A 25,189-nucleotide genomic window follows, 5' to 3' on the forward strand; every position below is an offset into this window, starting at 1 on the left:
TAATTTTTACAACGAGAAGGTTGGCATCGTGGACATGATCAGCACGAAACTTTCCAACTTCATCGTGAACGACGACAAGGGCATAGGTTACCTCATCAAAATCATCAACACGCTGCCTCCGAGATTCTGGAACGTGGCCGAAGGAAAGGGACTCGTAAACGACATCATCAACAAGTTACCTTTCGAGATGCATCTACCTGGCTACCAGTACTGCGGACCGGGTACCAAACTCGAGAAAAGATTGGAGAGAGGAGACAAGGGTGTGAATCCGTTGGACGCTGCATGCAAAGATCACGACATCGCTTACAACACCACTCGCACGGATCTGGATGCACGTCACGAAGCAGACAGAAAGTTAGAGCATGCCGCTTTCGAAAGATTCGTCAGCAGAGACGCTTCGTTGGGTGAAAGAGTTGCAGCACTGGGCACCACCATCGCCATGAACACAAAACAAAAATTTGGATGGGGTGTATAAATAAATAACATGCAGTAAAAACACAACATGTCTTCTATAACAGATTTGCCACCCGAGCTACTATCTAAAATATTCAAAAAGGTAGTAAACGGAGATGTAGGAAAACTTTTGATCATAGCAAAAACGACGCCGGCATTTCGATTCCCGTGTGAAATGGCCGTCAAGGACCGTCTTCGGGAGATCAGCGGCCTGAGGTGCAGTGATCTCGACACACTTCTTTCGGGCGCAGGGGAAAAATTAAACAAGAGAATGGACGAACTGCACGAGGCAAGGCAGGGAAGAAGACGGTACACTGACGATTGGCGCAAGTCTAAGCAGGAGACGGAAGATATCATTACGCACATCATCGCGTTTTCCGAAGCACGGACTTTCTTCCTCTGTTAAAAAATAATAATAATATATAAATAACACACATCGTGAAAAAAAAATAATCTTCGGTATATATAAATAACACACATTGTGAAAAAAAACAATTAAATTTCTCTCTAACACTCTGAAATTTTTTCTCTTCGATATGACGACTGAAAAAATGAGTGATCTCCAAGCATTAAAACAAATGCTAAATTTGTCAGTCGAGTATGTAAAAATTCAAGAATTGGAAGTCGACAAACCTTACACAATAACTTCCGGTTCAATCGTTTCTACCCAGTATGGTCCCAAGGTACGCCTGTTGCTCAACGCACAATACAGTCTATTTTACCAGATCGATACGCTAGCATGTTATCCGACGAGAAGCTATCTATTTTAATCGAGAACAAAACTCGAATCGTGTATAAGGGGACAAAGGAACTTCTTGGCAAGAAAACAAAGCACGTAATAGAATTTGTGTAACGACTGCGAGGTCGTGAAAAAAAAATCTCAGAACATTTATATATAAATAACATACCGTAAAAAAAAAAAAAAAAAAAACTACACAAAAAAAAATCTCAGAATATATATATAAATAACATACCGTGAAAATAACACATAGAGCATCAATATGAAGCCCAAGGGTGTCGTGTACCAGATACCATACTCCAATCTGAAAAATCTAGGTGCCCTCGATGGGTTACTCACCAAGAAACAACGCGAGAAGAAACGTTCTTGCTTGTCGAAAGGGCATGGAATGAAATTACTTCTCAGCACACCTCAATTGAGACGCTTGCAGCGTTCGCGGAAACAGCAAAAGATCGGAGGTTTCATATTCAGCATCCCAGCCATCCTGGCAGCATTGGGGGCCGTGGGAAGTTTGGCCGGCGGAAGTGCCGCCATCGCGAAAACCGTCATCGACTCGAAGAAGAACAAAGCGGAATTGGAAGAACAGAAACGTCACAACCTGGCCATGGAGAAGAAAGGGGGGAAGGGCGTCATGAAAAAGTTTAAAAAAAAGAAACAACAGCACTCACCAACCGAGACATTGAATCTCTGATCGAACCGTTACAAATCAAAAACTTCAGAGGAGTTTTCATGTCCGACTCGTTACCTTCAAGCGTTAAAAGAAGAGAATGCGGAGTAGTCAACTTGGACGGTCAAGAAAATCCAGGCACGCATTGGATATGTTACCACAAAAATGATGATAAAGCATTCGTTTTCGATTCTTTCGGAGGTGTTCCACCTACAAATTTAATTCATTATCTGAAAACGAACAAAACCTCTATATACTACAACGACGAACGCATTCAAAATTTCGGAGACGTGAACTGCGGTCATCTCTGCCTCTCCGTGCTCGCGTTTCTCTCTCTAAAATAAATAACCCTACGATCGAGGATTTCCAGAAAGCATTGTGGAACCTCAAACAGCATCACTAGGATGGGCGTGTTCCATCTCACGAGCGAATCTTCGATCTTGAAACTCACGCTGCACGATGACATCGTCTATCCTAAATCCATAGCTCTGCGTGCATTCTACAGCATGTACCTCATACCTAACGTCACGCAGCACAACAACAAAATTGGCGTAGGAAACGAACATATCGTCGTCACGCCAGGTCAATACAACCTTTCTACTTTGCAAGCTCAATTACCCAAAGGCACGTACCTTTCTCAAAATTCGGTCACGCACAGAGTGGAAATCCTGTCGGCGACGGAGACCGTGGACCTGGGCACCATAGGAGAACTTTTAGGTTTCGAGAACAACACAAAACTCGAAGCTGGCATCAAGCACACGGCAACAAACATTCCTAAATTTCTAGCCATAGAGACTTTGAACGTTCACTGCAACGTGGCGGAAGGAATGATCACGAAATCCTCGGACGGATTAGGAAGTCACAAGCAGACGGGAATCATAGCCACTTTCAAACCAAGTTCCGAATTCATGGAACCGATCATCTACACACCCTCTTCGCCGATCTATTTTCCAGTATGTCGCAACCGCATAGACGACATAGAGTTGGTGGTGACGAACGAGAAAGGAGAGGTGGTGGATTTCGCAGGTGCAACGACTACTGCCATCGTGGAGATCAACGTATAATAAATAACCATACATGCAAAATGGAGCAAATCGAAAGTTACGAATTGCAATCTTTCCCTCCCAACCGTCGCACGTTCGCCAATCTGAACGAAGCGAACAGGGAGATCGAATACGACGTGGACGTAGGCGACGGGTTCATTCATCCTCACAGAGCGGACCTCTACCTTCAATTCGACGTGGTGAAGAAGGAAAGCGGAGACGCGTTTCCCGCAGCAGCAAACTTGATACTCGTGGACAACTTCGTGCCTCACCTGTTCTCGCAGGTGGAGGTGAGGAAACACAACACCGTCATCGACAGAATAGATTATCCAGGCATCACGTCGACGGCAGTGGGAACGTTGAAATTATCCAAAACGGACGCAGCGTACTACCAGGCCGGGGGATTCGAAGCCGGGGCCAAAATATCGACGAGAAGTCACACGGTGCTCTTTCCCATGCGTCTGCTGCCTGGTTTCTTCTCGGACTACAAGGAGATCATGTGGAAGGGAGGACTGAGGATCACGTTTCGAAGAGCGGCCAACGACAACGACGCACTGATGCGATACGCTACTTTGGGTCCAGACGGCACCACGCCGATAGCCAACACTTTACCCGAAGCAGCGAAATGCGTCATCCGGAGCATGGAATTGAGAATGCCGGTGGTGGAATACGAGACAAACTATGCCCTCAAGTACAAAGCGGAGATCTTGAAAAGTCCGCAGGTACCGATTCACTTTCACGGTTACCAGTGCGTGCAGAAGATGGTGTCGGGAAGTCACATGGAATTCGACGTGACGACGCAGTTCAACAACATACAGTTCGACATGCCAGATTTCGTCGTGGTGCTCTTTCAGACCGGGAGGGACAAGAATCAGGAAAAAGATTCCAGCAAATTCGACGACTGCAAGATCAAGAACGTTTATCTCAAGAACGGCAGGAACGAAGTGTTCCCGCGCGAGAATTACAACCTCGACATGACCAAAGACGATTATCTCAAACTTTACGAAGCGTTCTCGGCTTACAAACGCGTGACCGAGGGAAGCGTGGACATGTACTACACGCCCAGCGAATTCAAAGCCCGGAGACCCATGACCGTCATCAATACCACAAAAAGAAAGCAGGTGGTGGTCAACGATCGAACCAACATCAAGATCGTCTGCGAGATCCACGATGCCTTGCCCGAGGACACCCTGTGTAGCGTCATCCTGATTGCAGAGAAGTCTTTCGCCTACGACGTGAAGAATGAGAGGGTCACAGAGCAGTTTTAACAGGTTTTTTTAACATCTATTTTCTTGCACAATAAGAAATTTTTAGTACTAGCACAATCAGTTACAATGGCACAATACGAATTTCACTAGTACAGATCAGTTACAATATCAATTTCATCAGTTATCAGTTACAATATCTTTTTTTTTTTCATCACTATAGCACGAGACAATCAGAATTTTGCACAAAATATTTTGTTATTTTTTACACGAGAAAATTAACGATAAAATTCTTTCTTTTTTATCGTTTCAGATGCTGTCGAACATCAAAAACATATACACATACACACACTAGAAAAAAAAAGCATGCAACTTTATTTGTAACACACACACACATATTCTCCATCTTCATCGAGAAAATATTATAATAAACATAATTATTTTTATCTATCTCACAATAAAACTCTATATCCAAAAAAAGTTACAACATCAAAATAACACTAGAGTCGTTAGTACACGTTGCATGCAATTACGGAGGTCCTCTGTAGAGTTTCATGGAAGTTTGAGAGAAAAAAAAAAAAAACACGTGAAACTCTATAGAGGTGTGGTAATCTATAACCGCAGCCGTTAGAGAACCTTTTACTTTTTGGTTGGGCACCACGCACCCTGGCGAGGTTATAGGGGCCAGGGATCCTAAAAAAAAAAAACAATTATTATTATTTGTTTGCTTGCGTCACAATACAAAAAATAATGAGAGGCATACGCGCGCGCGCGCGTGTGTGGCACATCGTTCCCTCCCCGAGAGAGAGGTTTACAAAGGTCACGATATATAAACATTTGGTCCCGGACTTGGAAAATTACGATAAGGTGTACTCATCCTTCAAAAGATGAGAGGATGAGAGAATGAGAGAATAAGAGAATGAGAGAATGAGAGAATAAGAAAATGAGAGGATGAGAGGATGAGAGAGTGAAAATAATGAGAGGTATACGCGCGCGCGCGTGTGTGTATGTGCCACATCGTTCCCTCCCTGAGAGAGAGGTTTACAAAGGTCACGATATATAAACATTTGATCCCGGACTTGGAAAATTACGATAAGGTGCACTCATCCTTCAAAAGATGAGAGGATGAGAGGATGAGAGGATGAGAGAGTGAAAATAATGAGAGGCATACGCGCGCGCGCGTGTGTGTGCCACATCGTTCCCTCCCTGAGAGAGAGAGAGGTTTACGAAGGTCACGATATATAAACATTTTGGTCCCGGACTTGGAAAATTACTATAAGGTGCACTCATCGTTCAAAAGATGAGAGGATGAGAGGATCAGAGGATGAGAGGATGAGAGGATGAGAGGATGAGAGAGTGAATTTCACTCATCACTGCTTTTCTACGCTGTGAAACATCGTCAGCGCAATAAATAAGGCGCGGAACGTGGGGAGAAAGTGATACACACGCGCGCGTGTGTGTGCGTGTGTGTGGCACATCGTTCCCTCCTCGAGAGAGAGGTTTACAAAGGTCACGATATACAAACATTTGACCGGGACTTGGAAAATTACAATAAGATGCATTCATCCTTCAAGGATGAGAGGATGAGAGCTCATCTTTCACTCATCACGGCTTTTTTTGCGCCGTGAAACATCGTCAGAGCAATAAATGAGGCGTGGAACGTGGAGAGAAAGTGAGTTTTTCAGGTTTTTGAGGTCGTTTGGTCAAGAAATCAGAGTTGCAGTGGGAGTCACATTTACTATCTACTAAGCTGTATTATATATTAAGTATGGGAATTTTTCATCTCTCCAGCGAGACTTCGGTTTTGAAACTACATCTTCACGATGATATAATCTATCCAAAATCCATAGCTCTGAGAGCATTCTACAGTATGTATCTGATTCCGAATGTAACTACCTACAACAATACTATATTAGTAGGTAATGAAAAAATAATTATTCCTCCTGGACAGTATTATAATTTATCTACTTTACAATTTGAACTTCCAACCACTGTCTTGCTTTCTCAAAATTCTGTAACACACAGAATAGAGATTGTAACTACCAATGAAACAGTGGACTTATCTACCATGGGGGAACTTTTAGGATTCGAGAACAATAGCAAATTAGAACCAGGTGTTAGGCACATAGGTAAATTTATACCAAAATTCTTAGCTATAGAGACATTGAATATTCACTGTAACATTGCCAAAGGTATGATTATCAAAGCAGAAGAAAATTCGATTGGCAGCCACAAGCAGACAGGTATCATTACTACATTTAAACCGAATTCTGAATTTATGGAACCTATCTTCTATTCCCCAATCCCACCAGTCTATTTCCCTGTTGCTATTTATAAAGTTAATTACATAGAGATAACTATTACAAATGAGAAAAATTAGATCATCGACTTTGCCGGTGCTAATAGCACTGCGATAATAGAAATTAATATTTAAAATATATAAATAAATACCAAGATGGAAATTATCGAGAGTTATGAATTACAGTCCTTCCCTCCAAACAGAAGAACATTTGCAAATTTGAATCAGCCCAACAAGGAGATACAGTATGACATCACAGTAGGGGATGGGTTCATTCATCCACATAGATCTGATCTGCATATAAAATTTGATATTGTAAAACAAAGCAATGGTGAAGAATATCCCCTCCCTGGGGCTAATATAAAACTTATAGATAATTTTGTTCCATTCTTATTTTCTCAAATTGAAGTCAGAAAGCATGGTACAGTGATTGACAGGATTGATTGCCCTGGAATTTCGTCTACTACAATAGGGACATTGAAACTGTCCAAATCAGAGAGTGCATATTATAAAGTTGGTGGGTTCGAAGCTGGAAGAAAAATTCAAGCAAAAAGTCACACAGTACTGTACCCCATGAGATTGCTATTTGGATTTTTCTCTGATTATAAAGAAATTAGGTGGAAAGGTGGTTTGAGTGTCATATTTTGCAGAGCACCCAATGATCATAATGCCATCATGAGATTCAAAACTTTGAATGCAGATGGAACAGCCAATGAGGCTAGTTTACCCGAAGCTGCGAAATGTGTGATCCAGTCTATGGAGTTGCGAATGCCTATAGTTGAATATGAATCGAATTATGCTCTCAAATACAAGGCGAACATTTTGAAAAATCCCCAAATTCCAATTCAGTTTTATACATACCAATGCATACAGAGGTCAGTGGAGGGTAAATTGTTTGAATTTGATCTTACTAATCAGTTCCAATCTTTGCAATATGACATGCCAGAGTTCGTAGCTGTGCTGTTTCAGACAGGGAGAGATGACAATCAGGAAAAGGATAGCAGCCAGTTTGATAATTGTAAGTTAAAAATGTGTATCTGAAGAATGGCAGAAATGAAGTATTTCCTCGGGAAAATTACAATTTAAACATTGCAGAACAAGATTATTTAAAATTATATGAAGCTTACAGTGCATTTAAACGAGTAACTGAAGGTAGCATAGACATGTATTATAATCCAGATGAGTTCATAATTCACAGACCAATGATTTTAATCAATGCGTCAAAAAGAAAATTAGTAGTTATAAATGATCGAACTAATATTAAATTGATATGTGAATTTCATGAAACTCTATCTGAAAATACTACATGCAGTGCAATTTTAATTGTGCAGAAATCATATATTTATGATGTAAAAAATGAAAGAGTGATAGAAAAAATTTTAATAGTATAGTAGAGAATAATATATAAAAAATTAAACTACGTGTAGACTGCAATTATTATTAACTTCTAAACTAAAGTGTCCCCAAGGCAAAGTATGGATTCCACACTCGAGAATACACCTCTTGTCGTCGTGTGGATCCAGAGCTACTTTATTTTATTTTATTTGTTGTAATCTCATGGTTTGAGCTTTGTATTCTAATATCCTCTCGAAGTATCCTCGACTGTGAAGAAAGACAACAAATATAATCCTGGAATGTTAGTTTGTTTTCCACAGTCTCTTTGCACGTTCCTTTTGCTTTCTTTGTGACGCTGCTCTCTGTTCTGAATGTATACATCTCCGAACGCAAACCAGCGAACTCAACAATAATATCACCGTTACGCTCATCTTTGAACTTGCCGAGAACCTTCTTGTTGTGGGAAGGAATTCCAAATCTGTTGGGTTGAGGATAGGAAGAAGTGTCGAAATATCCAAGCATGGAAGGATGTTTTAGATCTTCGTAGAGGTTAGATGTTTGTATGTCATAAATAAAACTATCAGTGTCCATGTACAAAATTGACAGCTTATCATTATAGAAAGGTTTCATAATATTATAGTGAAATTCGAACATGTATAGTTTCGACAAGTCAAGAACCGTTGCGCCAACGTAAATAGGTTTTCTGAATTTTATCAATTTTATATCTAGATTAAAAGTGTTAAATTTTCGTTGTAAATTTTTCGCGATTTGAATCTAGGATCGGATACTAATTTTCTACATTTATTGTTATCCGAAACCAATTTTATGTCTACATGCTTTCTGACGTTCTCCATTGTCTTTCCATAAACGGCATTATTCATTAATTTATAAAAATCTTTATCTAATTCTGAAATCGCAGCTGTTCTGTGTTTCGTGTTGGTCTCAATATAAGATTTTAACCATGCAGAGTGTTTGAACTTGAGAATTCTTCTCACATTTACTACCTGAACACCCTTCCCAATCAAAAACTGGAGATTCTTGTAGTGGACGACACATCTCTCTTTTCTCTCTAGAGTTAACATAAGCTTGCTTTGATTAGAATCAGGTGGACATTTAATTTCTGGAGCCGGAGGCAAATCGGAAAAAGTAGCATGCAAAGTATTTGGAAATTCAATGTCTACCTCAATGAACAAACCAAATTCACGATCGTCGAAACGATTAATATCAATTGAAATAGGATCCAGCCACTCGAATCCTCCGTATGGAAGTTTCTGTATCATTGCGAACCCGTAGAGATTGTTTACGTCAGCGTAAAATATGTAATTCGATGGTCGATTTGCATCGTATTGATTCTCAGACATGTGAATATTGTTTGCCTTTGCGTATCTCTGCGAACATTGTACCATCCCCCCACGTATCCCTGTTTCTATAAAAAGTAACATGTCCACATCCGATATCAATTCCAACTTGATCCTGGTCTGGAGCAACATAGCAGACCACGCCAAACCAGGAAGACTGTAGAAGTGTGCTGGATCTAATTTATAAATATTTATAGCTGTTTTTCTAAACACTTGGAATACATCAGCAAGTATTGTTACGTCTAATTTGAGATACGCATCGTGATAATAGCCAAGAGTATTGCATCTCAATTCCTTCCATATTAATTTCGCATGTTGATATTCTTCGTTCGTGATTCCGGTTCTTTTCAGTTGACTGAAGATTTCTTTTTGAGATGGGAGAGTGTCATCGTCAAATTTAGACTCATCGGTTACATATTCGTAAGGATAAATGCCTTTACGTTTAATCAGCTCTACGTGTACGTTGGGAAAACTAGCTTTTGTAATTTTAAATTGTTCGTCAGTAAGTTTACTCGCTAAAGCATCGAGACTTGCCGATAGGAATCTAAAAGAATCTAGAAACCTCGTCTCTATGATTTTTTACTTATAGAAATATAACGCTCTTCGTTTTGATCAAGAATATCTATTTTTTGCGTATCGTATCCAAGATTTCTAATTAAGAAATGGAAATCGTAATTAGATCCATTGTGAAAAAATATTGGTACGAATTTGGGCTTCTGGATCTTGAGGTTGCAGGTGTTACAGATTCCACTAATGTAGTTTCCGGTGAAGTGATTGTGGTGAAATACTTTCCGATTCACATTCGTGAAATGTTGATCGCACACTGAACAGGTCTCAATGTTATTGTAAGATTGAAGTTCATCGCTTGATAGTTGAAGCATTGATTTCGATTGACATAAGAAGCTGCCAATGTTCTCAACCTCCTCCACCATCTTCTTGAAAAAGTGTTCAATGACATTCGGTCCGCGATATATATATGGCTTATCTATCCTATCTTGCCAAACAACAACATATCCAAAACTATTTGGATCATGAAGCTGGTACGGTGTTTTGGAAGACAATTCTCGATCTGGATCGCAATAAGACAATGGTTTGAGAAAAGCCTCAAAGTCCGCAATGATGATGGCCGGATGTTCCAACAAGGCCTTGTGAATTTTAAATTCTTCGAATTCATTTGCTTTTGGCATCAACATGCGAGCCGGTCTGTTGACTCCACAGTAGACTTTATGTTCAGCAAGTTTTTGTTTGGCAATTTCTTGATTTTTGAAATGTTGGAAATTACGTTGGTCACGATCGTCGAATACGGTTAAACACCTTGAACAAACTTCTATTTGTGCACATTGCTTGGTTGTTTGGCTTCTGACTAAGCGAGAGCGTGAACGAATTAGCGTGTAATGATAAACATGATCGTCAGCAATGAGAAGCAGATTGATTTCCACAGCTTCGTCATCAACAATATTAGTTATCCTAACAGGACGCACAAAATTCTTAACTGAAGTATATGAATATACATTTATCGCTAATCGTTTTCCTTCTCTATTTCGTGCCCTGTTTTCAAACTTTGCTATGTCGGAAATAGCAACAGGGTATTCGATGCCTGTCATAGCATATTCAATCTCATCGATATATTTCTTATAGTGACTAACTCGTGGCGGATGATCTATCCAATGAACCGGGTGAAGCGCTGCTAAAATGCACCACATAAAACACTTATTGTCGGTGTTATGAATGTTCAGCACAGCTCTTTTATGCAGAATTTCTACCGGAAGTGGAACGTAGCTCGAAGCAGAAAAAGGTGTAAATTTGTTTACATAAGCGATTAACCTGTGAGGACTTCCGCATAGAGACCAACCTGATCCCTTAGCCTCGAACTAATCGTGTTTCCTAATCAAATCACTTGTAAGATTAGAATAAAAAAACGTTCAAATTATCAATGTCTGCCAAATAAAGAACTTGGTTTCTCGTTTTGTGAAAGAAAACAGTTCTTGTACCATTGGGTTTCTCATATTCACAAATTAGATCAACATATACTTTTATGCAGTTGTTTTCTAGTTTATTTTTCAGAATATTTATGATAGGTGTTTTAATTTTACTCAAGAAACTAGAACTATCACAGCGTGGGTTCGAAATAAAACAGAAATCCAAGAGTTGGTTGTTGAATGCAGATCTAATCGGCTTTTGGTTATTAGACATCTTAATTTGTTTAGAAGTAGAAGCTTCAGTATCAGGATGATCAATTTTTCTTTTCAATATTCCATGTCCGGTTGATTCTTTGCAACTTTTCATGTGTTTACTTAAATGTGCAATGCTAATTATTTTTTCACATTGAGTACAAGGCCTAGTAGGTAACAAACGATTTATTTTCGAACCTGCTTCGCAACATCTTGCCCTATGCTTGCTAATATTACTTTTGGAGATGAATTTTCCACAAATGACACATTCGATGAAAGTAGGTTAATGTGTTGAAACCAAGGACGTTTGTTGCCGACTTGTGCATGCCATTTATACGAGTATGTATTGGTATTGTGGAGTTGCTAGGTGCACCAATCGTCCCATTGTAGTTCTTTGATTTTGACCCGTGGGAGGAGGTCAGTGTACGGCAGGGTAGCATCGGGGTAACAGTTTCTTTCGTTCTCGCTTGTTTAGCAATTACATCAACGCGATCTTGATATTTATTGAGGTCACTGTGGGCGCGAATATATGTAAAGGTCGCTGACAGACCCTGTTGTTGAAGGTCTAGCATGATTCGGAGAATAAGATAGGGAAATACCGTTAACTTGTATGCTGCCCGACCAGTTCGTGATAACGCTTGAAGTACACTCAATGCGTCCGTGAGAATTAAAGAGTGATCGAGTCGTAACTGCAGGGCAAGTTGTAATGCTTTATATATAGCATAACATTTCGCCGAGAAGATAGACCAGTGACGTGCGGTGGCGTCGACACTTGGGGTAGCAGTCAGTGGCATGCTCAAAGGGGGGTTGGTTTGGGTCACAGCCCTCCCCCCTTTAGGACCCAGTATTCCTAAAAAAAGAAGAATGTCAATAACAGGAAAATATTGCAAAATGATGAATGAGTACTAAAAAGTACATGTTACCCCCACCCACATTAGAAAATAAAAAACGATTTGATTTGACTACTAAGCGAGAGATCCTGGGTTCGAATCTTGGCTTGGCCATGGGTATTCTTTGTATGTGTCCCTTCATCAATTTTATCGTATCGTCTTCGCGATTAGCCAATAGTGGCGGAAAAGCGAAGTAAAATAAATCAAACCAACAACAATATGAACACGCGTTCTCTTGCCCAAATAAATACATCCTATTTATGACTGTTAGAGGCCAAGAGTAGTATATTTAAATAAAACACTACTAAAACGAGAGTGAGAGAGAGCCTGAGCACATATTTGTACTTTAATCATTATATATTCCATATTAAAAAAACAACAAAAACAAGCATTATTGTCTGCACATAACACGTTCCCATTTCATAAATAATAAAACTACCTCCCATATTATACATACATATTGTACAACGTGTAAAAGGTTGTGTAAATACAGAGAACATAAGTACTGCAGAAAATTTTACCCTGAGTTCTTTAGAGGATTTACAAAAAAAAATCTATGAGAAACCAATCCCCTATCTGTCGTATAGGAGATAGACTGGGGGACCTGGAAGCCTGGGCTTTCAACCATTGCAGCGGGGGCGAGGGGACAAGGGAGGTAGAGGTAGAAATCTTCCTTTTCCCTGGGCCGGCCGTTTCTACCTAGAAACTGGTCAGGCGGAGGAAGAGCGAGCTAGGGTATCCAGCCAGCTTTGCCCGCGGATCACACCGATGGCCGAGAAGCGCGTGGGAAAGAAAGTGTTGCATATGAACTGTGGCTTTAACAAGACAATAAATATTGTGATTTGAATATAATTCGAGATGTGAGATTGATTGATCTATCTCTGCTAGACTAGCTACTCCTCAGTGCACGTCACTGAGATAGACATATCGGATGGGAGGGAAAATTATCAAATGATGTTATGAGATGGTACGTAAAAAGCGCATCCCACACCGTCTGCAGACTTCGACCCGTCAGTATAAATAAAAGTTGATGTGGGCCACAATTCTCTATAATTTTCATGTCTACCATGATCTTCATATTGTATCTCTACTCGGGGTTCTGTGGGAATATTCAGTTGATATATAAGTGGGTCCGGATGGGTAAAGGTTTTGTGGTAAGCTTCGGGGTCAATATTGTAACATTAAGAAAAGAAAAAAACGTTTAGTGGAGGGAGGGGGGGTCGGGAGGCTAAACCATTGTCGTTGAATCGCAAATGGATGAGCGTGTCGCGCCCACGATTTGAACAAATATTGCACGGTAAGTTTGATACGTCGGTGTGACAAAACAGTTGTGACATTTTGTTGTGACATTTTGAGTAGTCTTGTATTAATGGTGCCGAATGTGTTCGGATGTTTTTTTCTTGGATGTGTTGCTATGAACTTGGAACTGCTTAAATGTTTCTTTCCCAAGTCTACCTTTTGGTAATAGTGATTCATGTGGTAGAGGGAGGGAGTGGATATTTGATTTTTGTTACTTACCGTTGCTTTTCTTCCACTTCTAGCTAATCGCAACAATGAGCGATGACGTGAAATTGATGAAGAGACACTTACAGTGCCGCAACCACAGGGGGGCAGGGGCCATATCCCCCCCCCCCCCGACCTTGGACGGAAGTCCATTCTAGGGGAAATAAACATTGAAGTAAAAAAATCAAGACTAGGAGAATCTGAGAATAGCAGGACAATTGGATACTAATGATGGAATTAGTTTTTACGTGTTCCTTGCATTTTTCTTACAGACGGCCAAGGGTACTTGCAAGGGGCACTGAGGGGCAATTACCCCCCCCTCGATTTCAAATTTTCTACAAATAAAAATACATTTCGTAAAATTTTCTTGATCGCTTCGCTCGCAATCTCAACTATTCTTATAGTCAAAGTTCAGAGCCATAGCTATATCGGTCGGTGGGAGTCGGCCCTGGGAGCCAAACGATCTATATTGAAACATAATATTAAGGAGAATTCCATAGGCGCCCCGTAAAATTATTTGCGCCCTATCAAAACAATTTCTTTCTATGAAATATTAATGATGACACTGTAATCCAAGAAGTCATTGATCAATCAAGGGATTCCTATGTAACCTTTATTATTTAATTAATTCGATTTTGCTTGTACAACACAACACAATGGTGTTGTTGGATTCTCATTAGATTCGTTTGTGCGTAGAAATCTTGCATACTGGAAGCTAGAGGGAATCATTATGAAGCATGATTTATAAAGGGCTCCCTTAATCAGTTCTGCAGAGAGGTCCAAAGCTGTTGTTGGTCATCAATTAACATTATCGACCTGTAAATATCAAGTAGGGTGGAGGCACAAGTGGTTCTCATCCCACTTTAAACTGTAGGTCCAGTCCCAATTAGCCTTACTGTGCATAAAGGGGACTTAAAACACCAAATCAATCAATTACAATATCAAGTAAGTACAGTTCCTATCAGCCTATTTATGATAAACTTTATATTCTTTGGCAACCTGGAAAGGTCATTATCGAAATATTGCTCTTTGATGTTGCTCGAAGTTTTTTTGTTCGTTGCAGTTTCAAGATATCATCCCTTTTCTGTTACTTATAGCTTTTGGGGGAGGGGGCAAGTGCCTCTGTGTACCCCACCATATCTGCCAATGCGACACAATATATTAATTTGCCCCTCTAGGATTGATTTCGCCCCCCACCCCCTACAAAGAATTCCTAGCTACGGGCCTGTATATATCGTCAAAATATCGTGACTATATATCGTCGACACGATATGTATCGCCAAATATCGTGACAATATATCGCCGACACAATATATATCGTCAAAATATCGTGACGATATATCGTCTAGTTGAAATCGCCTGGAAGATATTTTTTCAACACCAGTAAAAGTAGTCAGCAGGCAGTGAACTTAACGCGTACTCACCCTGCCGTCCCTGTAGTGAAGAGCTGGCTGCAGACTCACTGCAAATGAGCGTCATGTCCCAGCGCGACACGTAAGTGACCAGCGTGAAGAGAAAGAGGAAGAGAATTATGCACTTTAAGTCGGTGAAACACTTGAGCACTAATGAGCTACGTCGTAGCATGGCTGTTTCTCAAGCTCTAAGTGGCCGTAACGCTGTCCTTGGTGTCGAGACACAAACCGTCAATTTTTGTGCCATGCGTTGTCATGTGACGCATATGACGCTGCTTCTTACCTCATATTCAAGTTCCGGCATTTAAGGACGCTGTAATCAAAGGTTTCCGATTCGACTCTTTCCGGTTTTCGTATCCGACTTTAAATTGTAACTCTAACTAACGTTCCGGCAATCCTAAACCCAAAGTTTTATGCCTAAAAAAAAAAAAAAAGTTTTTCACTTGTCCCTATCCTGGGCACAACTTCCCATCATTATCAATTTCCTTCAGGTCCATCTTAATATTTTCGTTCAATAAATAACCCAGTCCGTAAGGGCCTTGGCCAGTCTCCCTCCCACGATCCTACCAGAGGTGAGGAAATCTTTAACCAGTAATAGGGTGACGTGGGGTCAGCACGTCGAACCCTGAGCCGTTACCGGAGATTTCCGTGACCGGGTTACGCTACTCACTCGTAGCTCCCCAATTTCCTCACGATGGTGGGTTGCCAACGGTCCTATACACAGGCCGAATATCAGTTTCAGATTTTCGGGATCTTGAACATCGGGAAATATCAGACGGTTTTGAATTAAAAAGTGCTTTAGTGAGGAAAATTGCTTGGAAATGTGTTTTTACTGTTACATATGCAGAAATGGATTGGATTGGATTGATTTGTTGTTTTTAAGTCCACTTTATGCACAGTAAGGCTAATCGGGACTGGACCTACAGTTTAAAGTGGGATCCGAACCACTTGTGCCTCCACCGGGTATCGAACCCGGGACCCCTTGATTACAAGGCGACGACGCTACCACTGCGCTATCGGGGACGCCTATATGCAGAAATGCATATGTGTATGTCAGTAATAACCAGCATTGGGCGATATATCGTCCAGACGATATCAACTAGAAGATATATCGTCACGATATTGGGCGATATATATCGCGTCGGCCATATATCGTCACAGAAAATCTAGAATTATCGTTCAAAAACATAGTTTTTTTCAATATCTTACACACAGCCCATCTTCCCACTATACCTGAAGACGAGAAAATATTACTTTGGCTTCGGGTCGTAAATCAGATGAACGAATGAGATATCTGTTCTTTTTGAGCAAAATAGGTAATATCTGCTGCACTCTTAACTGCAAACAAATTTGTGAAAATTGTAGTTTTACCAAACTTCAGAGGGGGCCCTGCCTAGCTACGGCCATGGCTAAATAACAATAACTATATATAATATATTAAGTGTCGTCTCCTTGTCATCAAGGGGTCCCGGGTTCGATATCCGGTGGAGGCACAAGTGGTTCGGATCCCACTTTAAACTTTAGGTCCAGTCCCGATTAGCCTTACTGTGCATAAAGTGGACTTAAAAACAACAAATCAATGATATATTAAGTATTCTGTGGACTTTGATTCATGCTCCACTGTAGCTCTACCAAAGAGAAAAGACGGTCTCGTCGAATTTTCAACCCGTGTGTGTGCTTTGTTTGCCACGTAATGCTGCCCCTAGCAGTGGCGTGGCGTGACTTTTTCAAAAGTGTTACCGGCTATCAGTACGACAATTATGCCTGATATACGTTATCACCCCCCGTAAAGAAAACAAATCTTCGAGCTAGATATTTGTTCATTTCGTTCTTGTTTTGCAATCAGCACAGTGATTTAGCCACAAACACTCGTGAGACAGTTACCACGAAAATCCAATGAATAGGGGTAGACCCTTGTCAATTCTTCATCTGTCTCCGTTTGTTTACAATGAGGTGCGAAGAGGAAGAAGAAAGACCATACTTTTCTCGGGACAGTTTGACGTTTGTGTGGTGAGCACTGAGCAGACGACAGACCTCCGCTCCTTTGTGGAAGGGAAGCCCAGCTGTACGTAACTACTGTTGTTGCTAACTTAGTATTTTGGAGCAAGGTTTGTCCAAATCACACCAAGGAACTATATTTTCGTCTATTACCTAACTGGTCTCAGTTGTAGTTCAATCCCCTTGGCTTTGCAGTCTACCTCCAGTTGCTTCACAGAAATGGTTTTCCTATTTTACGCGGGATTTAGATCTTTTCAGTGTCACCTAGCGGCAGGGATGTGAACTTTCAGCTTAACAAAACACACGCGCACAAACTACTTGCGTCCCTCGATCGTTCTGAACTGGTCTCATTAACAAAAGTTCAATAGTGTACTTCCAATATTTTTTTGTATCGCCTCACGTATTTATGAAACACCTGGCATATTAAACGACGAACGAAATATTTAAATATCGGTATTAAAATACATTTCGAAAATTTGGCATTCAGCAGGTATTCCCAAGGGAGACGTAGCCCGTCCTCTCCCCTTCCAGAGTTACATGGTCTATCCGCAAACCATATCACCTCCCTCCCTCGTTCGTTTTTTGAAGGACACTGTTCGTTTGTAGCTTCTTACTGAACGTGAAGCACAGACCTTCTTCCAAAATATTTAGGGATATACCGAGTGGCCAGAATTAAAGTTAGCCAACTTAGAGCTCTCTGTAGCCTGTTTGAGGTATCGAAGAACTCTGAAATTTGGTGAATCCACTATGCAGACCATGTGGAAGAGGATGGCGATATAAAAAATAGTTCAATTTTCCGCCACCAGGTTGAAATGTGGCGCTGTACTTCCGTGATGGGTTGTAAAAATGACGTAAACTGCTCCAATTGGTTATGGATTTGCCTTTACCTTGCAATCTTGCAATAAACGAGATATTATTTTCTCTCAACTTCCAGCCACTAACAAATGTCTTTCTAATTAATAACTCAGCAAACACTTAACGTGATTATTTGTACAACCCATCATAGAAGCGTCAAATTTCAACCTGGTGGCGGAAAATTGAACTTTTTATCGCCATCATCTTCCCCATGGTCTGCATAGTGGATGCACCAAATTTCAGATTTCTACGATACCTCAAACAGGCTACAGAGGGCTTTGAGTTGGGTAACTTTAATTCTGGCCACCCGGTATTATATATACACATAGCATTCCCTGACATTCGCTACGAGACTCGGCGGCAAACAGCCCGGTGTCAGGGCTTGTCTTTCCCGGTGAACGGGGTCCGCAACAGTAGCTAGAGTCGGCTATTAAAATTACAGTTTTCATATTGTGTACTAACACTGACTACAGAAGGTGTTGAAAATGATGTCCCTCTGCTGCAACACATTCCTGGCATCACATAAGAAAATTGGCATTCACACGTGCAAGTTCGTCTACTGTAATTCTCCCGATTCTTCGTACAATACTCTCTTTTAACTCACGGATGGTGTGCGGATTGTCTTTGTATACTTTATTTTTTAGATTTCCCCATTTTTCTTTCCACTTTTGTTCAGAACCGACCTTGTTACTCTAAACTTTTTTACGAGGTTTAATATAGTGGTTCTATGTGGAAGGGGAACACCAGGAAATTTGGTTGCAAAACGTCGTCGCACTTCTCCACAATTCCTCTTTCCGAAGTAACAAGATAAATCCTTTGTTGTAATGTAAACTTTCGTGGTGCCATATTAAGCCACAATCTTCAACACAAGGACACGACACAACACAACTTCCTAGGGAGGATTATACTGGCGTCAGTCTACAACGTCAACAGAAAGGGAAAGAAAGCGAAGGCAGGGAGAGCGAAAAAAGACTGTAGTGTCCGACTGTCGCGGACCCCGTTCACCGGGAAAGACAAGCGCTGACGCCGGGCCGCTTGCCGCAGAGTCTCGTAGCGAATGTTATATATAATGGAATTATATCATTTCTGGTAATGTGGAGGCTGGGGGTGAGTTACGTTAAGATGGAGTAGCAGTGACGTATACTGGTTTTAACGAGTGGGTAATATCCGTCCCTTGATTCAACCACCCGCTCCTGAAGTCCCCATACAGGATTTATGAATATATATGTGGAAAATTTTATCTTTCTGTTGCGATGAGTGATGATATGATGAAATTGATGAAGGGACATTTACAAAGAACATCCATGCCCAGGCCGGTATTCGAACCCTGGACCAATGGCCTCGTAAGGAGCTGTGTTAAGCACTCCACCATGGAGGTCGGTATAATTTCTGGAATTTTGAGTTTAATTTTTAATTTATTTAATTATCTTCATCTTCTATATTGAAGGTTTTCCCTCTGACAAATTCCGTTGAAATAGGAGAGATAAGGAAGACAGAAGCAAATGTAAAATGAGAATAAACATGAAATTGGTTTACAAATGTTATTCAGATTTCCCTGTTTCTATTGCACTTTCAGATGTATTATCCCTACTTCCCCTTTTCAGTACGTAATTTGTGAACAGAGACTTCCCGTTCCCGAGAAATTTCCCTGTCGTAAAACACACAGCTCCTACGATGCAAAGGCCATCGGGTAAGAGTGGCAGAAGAGGGGTCAGCCGAGGGAACGGGAAAGGCTCCAGGGCGCCTGAGAAGCAGTGTTTTCTTCCTCTTTCCCCTCCCACCCGCAAAGGGATTTAAAGGGAGCCGGAGGAATCACACCCTGCCGAGATTCCACGAGCTCGAGAAAGGTTCCCGGACATTCAGCGGCAAACGGTTCAAAACATTCGAGCGCTGGAATCAAAGAAATGTATGAATCAAAGACTGGTTCCAAAGAAATAAAAAATATATTTATATTTTTAAAATTATAGCCGGGTCATCTCCGATTACCTAGATGACCCAGAGTATACGCCGCTGTGGAGTAGCACATTAAAGACTTCACCCAGAAAGTGGAGTGTACTGCTGGTTGGCCACACCTGATTTAAATAACGACTTTGTATTATTTCTCTACTCTTTCCACCCTGGGAAAAATGATCTGGCTTGGGCCATTCGTTAATTAATGGAATTTCCTGTGTATAAAAATCTAGATATTAATGGACTAAACTTGATAATGCAGAATATCTCTCAAACTTTTCATGATTCAAGCACTCAAATTTGAGTTGCGCGACTTCTGAATCACTCTGTACATTGATTGTACTTGCTTACTTTCAGATTTCACAGTGCCGAAAGCTGAAGATGAGCCGACGTGTCAGTTCATGCAGGTCGACCCAATGGACGATTCCATCAAGCACCTTGTGAAGTTCACCGGCGTGCTCTCGTGCCCTAAGCCCCGCCCTCTGACGTACAGAAACGGCTCCTTCCTGCGCGTCGATTCCACCCTCTTTGGCCAGTACAAGGTGGAGGACCCCAAATTGCTAGACTGCTGCTGGAGAAAGATCTTCAGGCCGCCGGTCGACAACAATAAGAAGGATGTCATTTGGGATGAAGAAGTTAGGTAAGAATACTTAAAAGTTGCTTAAATGTTAAAAATATTCCACTTTGAAATGTCGTTCCTCAAGGTGGATACATAAAGATGCGTCAATTATGGATATTGAATGGTATTGGCTGACGAGAAATGACGCCACTGGGGGTGGGCTATGTATCTTTAGTCCTAGGCGCGTGTGCATGTTCCTAGTTCTGCTTAACCGATTTTGAAATTCTCTTGTGTGGGAGCTGACGGTGCGACTGGTGGGGGAGGGAGATCTTAATCTTCATTTTATAATGTTACAGGCGCGGCTCGTGCATAATTTTCCTGGGGGTTCACCAAAATTATGAAAAGTGGACTTACCTAAACCTTTTGAGACACTACACGCTTTGGTTCGTAGAGATAGTACTGGGGAAATTATCAAATTTTGGCCGGTAGATTACTGACAAAGTTGATTTGCTTTATGTTCAGATAACAGTGACAGCACCAAGGACTGTATGTGTAGGGGGCGATCATTTTAATTTAAGATTTTCGTATGGTATTGTATTTAGGGGTATCTCAGAATTCAGAAAATATTCTCGCCTCAATTTTGCCTCTTCCACTCTTGCCAACTCTTTTCTGGTCCCACCACTGTCAAATAGACTATATTATTGAAACTGGATCCTGAACCTACAGTTAAAAAATACAAATCTCTGCCTGCTAAAATGAGTATGTATCAGTAATCGAACCAAGACCCCTTGATTACAAGATAATTCTTATATAACTATTCGAAAGTATATCGCTAAATCAAAGCGATTAGATTCTATTCTATGCAATATGTTAACTTCTCGCACAGCAACAACTACACTCCTTCCAATACACAATCCACCTCATTTCACTCAACGTATCACTATGCCATATATATTTCAATCACCAGCCATGCACTTCAAAACAAACTAACAAGTATGGAGACAATGACACGTAACAAAGTTAAATACGCGCGTCCCTTCGAACACCCTCTCGCGCTAGAGTATAACTGATCGCACGAAAGCCAAACAACTTTTTGGTCGTCTTCTGACGTAAGTGCGAAATGCCTTCATTGTTAGGTTATGCTTGAATAAATAGCAAATATTACATTTTTGGTCAAGCACGGTAAGCCCCGAAAATTGAGTGTATATATTCTAAGACAACTAAACCTAAAAAGCCTAACATGTCAACGAAAGCATTTAGTCTGACGTAAGAAGACCAAAAGGTTGTTTAAGTCTTGTCCGATAAGCGACCCCTCGCCCTCGCGCTATTTTTGACTTTTCGGCTCCTTCCACCTGAAGTGTTTCCATCTTAAAGATGAAAACTCTGAATGTGTAGGCAAGTTGTTTTCTATCATATTTATCTTATTTGTCCCATCATCTTTACTTCTAGCTTTCGTTGGGTGTTACCCAGTGATGTGCCGTAGACTATAAGTTTACGTCTACATGCGTTGTCTACACGTAATCTACGCGTAGATTACATTGGGTTGTAGTTTACATAGACTACGTAGACAATCTAAAGTGCATTAAAATTAATTTTCAAGGATTTCATGAAAGGAAAGTGACATTTTCAACTATATTGGTTCCTAACGAAATGAAAAGAATTCTATTTACAACAAAATTTCTCTTCTCTTCTATCATCAACCATGGAAGAAGATAAATCGTATGCAAAAAACAACAACAGATGGCAGTCGTGAGGCAAGAGTGGTCTTTTCCCCATAAAACACTAGAATTTTTCCTATCTTAGGTTTCTTCCTAGGTGAGAAATTGTTCGAATTTGGAAGGAAGAGTATGAAAAGTTCTCCTCACACATCAGCAACTGATACGCAGTATAATTTTCTTTTAATTCCACGGCGCCCTTTGCTAAGATATCACCTTTCGCCACGTTGTTTACATAGATTACGTAATCTACGTGTATTAAATAGTCTACGTGTAGAATGTAGACTATCGTTGTTTACGCGTAGACGCACATCACTGGTGTTACCTCTACATTTGTATTACACCCTCTTCATTAATCTAATAAGTCTTGTAAAATATAAAAATACAAAGAGAATGCCAAATGAATTCAAATTGAAACACATAGTGCAACACTGGAAGAGAGAAGAGCGTGATTCACTCCAGCTCGCTGGTGATCCTACGAACTGCGCATGTCCGTTTTGACGAGACGGCCTTCTTCCAGTCTCAGACTGCATGTATTTTCGCCATATGTACGCGTCGAGCTTCTGCTAGCCGTCCTAAGCTTTTAGCATGGTAGGGGTTGCCTTGCGGAGGTTCAGTGGAGACTTTGCACGAAACGGAACTAGAGGGGACCTGAGTGGCTCTGGCCCGCGGTTTCTTCTTCTCACTAAGAGAATTTGCCACTCTACGCTTATGAACATCTCAGTTATTGTTTATTTTGTATATTACTGGGGGTACACTGCACATTTGCGCTATACAGCCAACCGCGCCTGTAATGTTATTAATTATAAAATACAATTAATTACTAAATATTTATGGAAAACATTATTATCAAAACTCCACAAAAAGAAGTCACACGCTGTAAGGTCCCGTGATCTTGAGGACCAAAACATTGCACAAAATACTATGAGTGATTTGAGAGTCATCTAGCCGCAGGGATATGAACTCTCAGCTTAACAAAACATGTACACGCACAAACTGCTGCGTTCCTCGATCTTTCTGGACTGGTTTAATTAACGTAAAGTTCAATAGTTTACTTGCAATAAATATTTGTAGGCCTCAATTATTTATGAAACATCCTGTATTTTGTTCTTGCACATGTTTAGAGTATTTATCGATTACAGTGTATGTGATACACGCAAGTTTCAAATATGTGTACTAACATATTCTAATTTCCTTTCAGAACTACGGCATGTCAGGACTTCAAGGATGAAGTCGAAGCCAATGAAGAGTTTGTTCTAGTCGAGTGCGAATACAAGAACAAGACTGTCTACAAGCACGCACATGCTACAGTTGTAAAGAAACTGGACACAGATTCCAACGTGACCTCCAACAAGACCAAGAGAGCGCTTCTGACAGCAGGAGCTGTGGAATTCTTAGTCTACAATAAAGTTGGAGACAACACGTTGCCTAACCTCGTGGCCATATTCACTGGGTATTCTCTTAACGACATCGAGAAGTCGTGTTGGCCGAGACAAAATGAGACGTTCGACGATTGTCCCTTCATTTGGAAGAACTTCAGCACGAAAGGCTACCGGACGATGTACGTGGAGGACCAGCCAGACATAGGAACCTTCAACTACCACAATTCTTGATTCAGGGAGAAGCCGACCGACCACTACGGAAGACCGTTCTTCTTGTCGGCCGACAAGTACGTGAAAAAGACGACCAGAAACAACATGTACTTGTGTTACGGGCCTTCACCGACCACGGAAATACTCCTCAACTACACCAGGGACTTCGTGAACGCTTACAGAGACTCTACATACTTCGCTGTGAGCTGGTCGTCAACGTTGAGTCACCAGGACATGAACGATCTTGGAAAAGCGGATCGCTTCTACGTGAACTTCTTCAGGGACGCGTTCGAGTCAGGGGTGCTGAACAACACCATCATGCTGTTCTTTAGCGACCACGGCATGAGGTGGGGGAAAATAAGGGAGACGTTTATCGGGTGGCTGGAGAACAGGGTGCCGTATCTGTTCGTCTGGGTTCCGCCGAACATTCGCGAGCGTCACCATGACATTTACGACAATCTTGTTGGCAACACGAGGACTTTAATATCCCCCTTCGACGTTCACGAAACTCTCAAAAGCATCCTTCACTGGGACGCGGAGCGAGGTCCACAGAGGACTAGTGCAACGACTTGCGAAAAGTGCTACAGCCTGTTCGAAAAGGTGCCCAAGAACCGGACGTGCGACGACGCATCCGTGGACGAGGAGTGGTGCGCTTGCGTGTCCAGAACTCCAGTCCCTACGGACAGCCCGGACATCCAAAATATAGCCTCCATGTCCGTTTCCAAAGTGAACACGATCGTGAAATCATCGAAGGGTTGTGCTCAACTCGCACTGAAGAGCGTCGTCTCTGCCAGGACGCAGCTGTTCTAGAAGCAAGATGTGAATGTGCAAGAGTTCATAGTTGAATTCTCAACCATCCCAGGGGATGCCGTGTTCGAAGCGATGGGGAGGCGGAGCGGGAAAACGCACAAGATCTCTCTGGTCGGGAGCCTCAACCGGGTCAATGAATACGGGAACCAAAGTTAGTGCGTCGATGACTTCGTCAAAAAGCAGTTTTGTTATTGTAATTGGAACTAATGTTCTTTCCAGATATTATTATGTATATGGTTGTCTTGTAACAAGGCAGACGGCTGATTCCAAGCCAGATGTATTAAGTTACATAAATATGTATTTTTCCAGCATAAAGAAGCATGTGACAGTAATTTTTACTGGAACCTAATTCAGAGGGGTGCAGATTGTTCTAGGAAAACTACGGCCTCCCCGGTGGCGTCATGGTAACGTCGTCGCCTTGCAATCAAGGTGTCTCGAGTTCGATACCCGGAGGAGGCACATAGTGTTTCGGATCCCACTTTAAACTGTTAAATCCAGTCCAAATTAGCCTATCCCTCCATCCATCCATCTATCCAACAAATCTTCCATTGAGAATGCAAATGTCCCATCTCCAAATTGTAAACCAATGGAGATATTTTGGCTGTAGTCTATTTAGAAAGCAATTGTTTAATCTC

General features: G+C 41.2%; 2 protein-coding genes across 2 annotated transcripts in view; one reads left to right on the top strand and one right to left on the bottom strand.

The window, feature by feature from the left end:
• LOC146002684 (uncharacterized) overlaps positions 1–15,246 on the bottom strand; it is a 43,270-nt gene extending 28,024 nt beyond the window's left edge. The window contains exon 1 of the mRNA XM_083140644.1: positions 15,088–15,246. Within this exon, the coding sequence (XP_082996770.1) occupies positions 15,088–15,142 (55 nt within the window). The 5' untranslated portion in view covers positions 15,143–15,246. The remainder of the gene's footprint in view (positions 1–15,087) is intronic.
• Positions 1–25,075, top strand: part of LOC146002630 (uncharacterized) — a 63,574-nt gene extending 38,499 nt beyond the window's left edge. The window contains exons 2-4 of the mRNA XM_083140591.1: positions 20,236–20,518; positions 23,354–23,740; positions 23,771–25,075. Coding sequence (XP_082996717.1) covers positions 20,280–20,518; positions 23,354–23,740; positions 23,771–24,554 — 1,410 coding nt within the window. The 5' untranslated portion in view covers positions 20,236–20,279 and the 3' untranslated portion in view covers positions 24,555–25,075. The remainder of the gene's footprint in view (positions 1–20,235; positions 20,519–23,353; positions 23,741–23,770) is intronic.
• Positions 25,076–25,189: the final 114 nt, after the last annotated feature.

This window comes from Lepisma saccharinum, chromosome 18 (genome assembly GCF_977018435.1).
Source record: "Lepisma saccharinum chromosome 18, izLepSacc3.1, whole genome shotgun sequence".
Taxonomy (NCBI): domain Eukaryota; kingdom Metazoa; phylum Arthropoda; class Insecta; order Zygentoma; family Lepismatidae; genus Lepisma; species Lepisma saccharinum.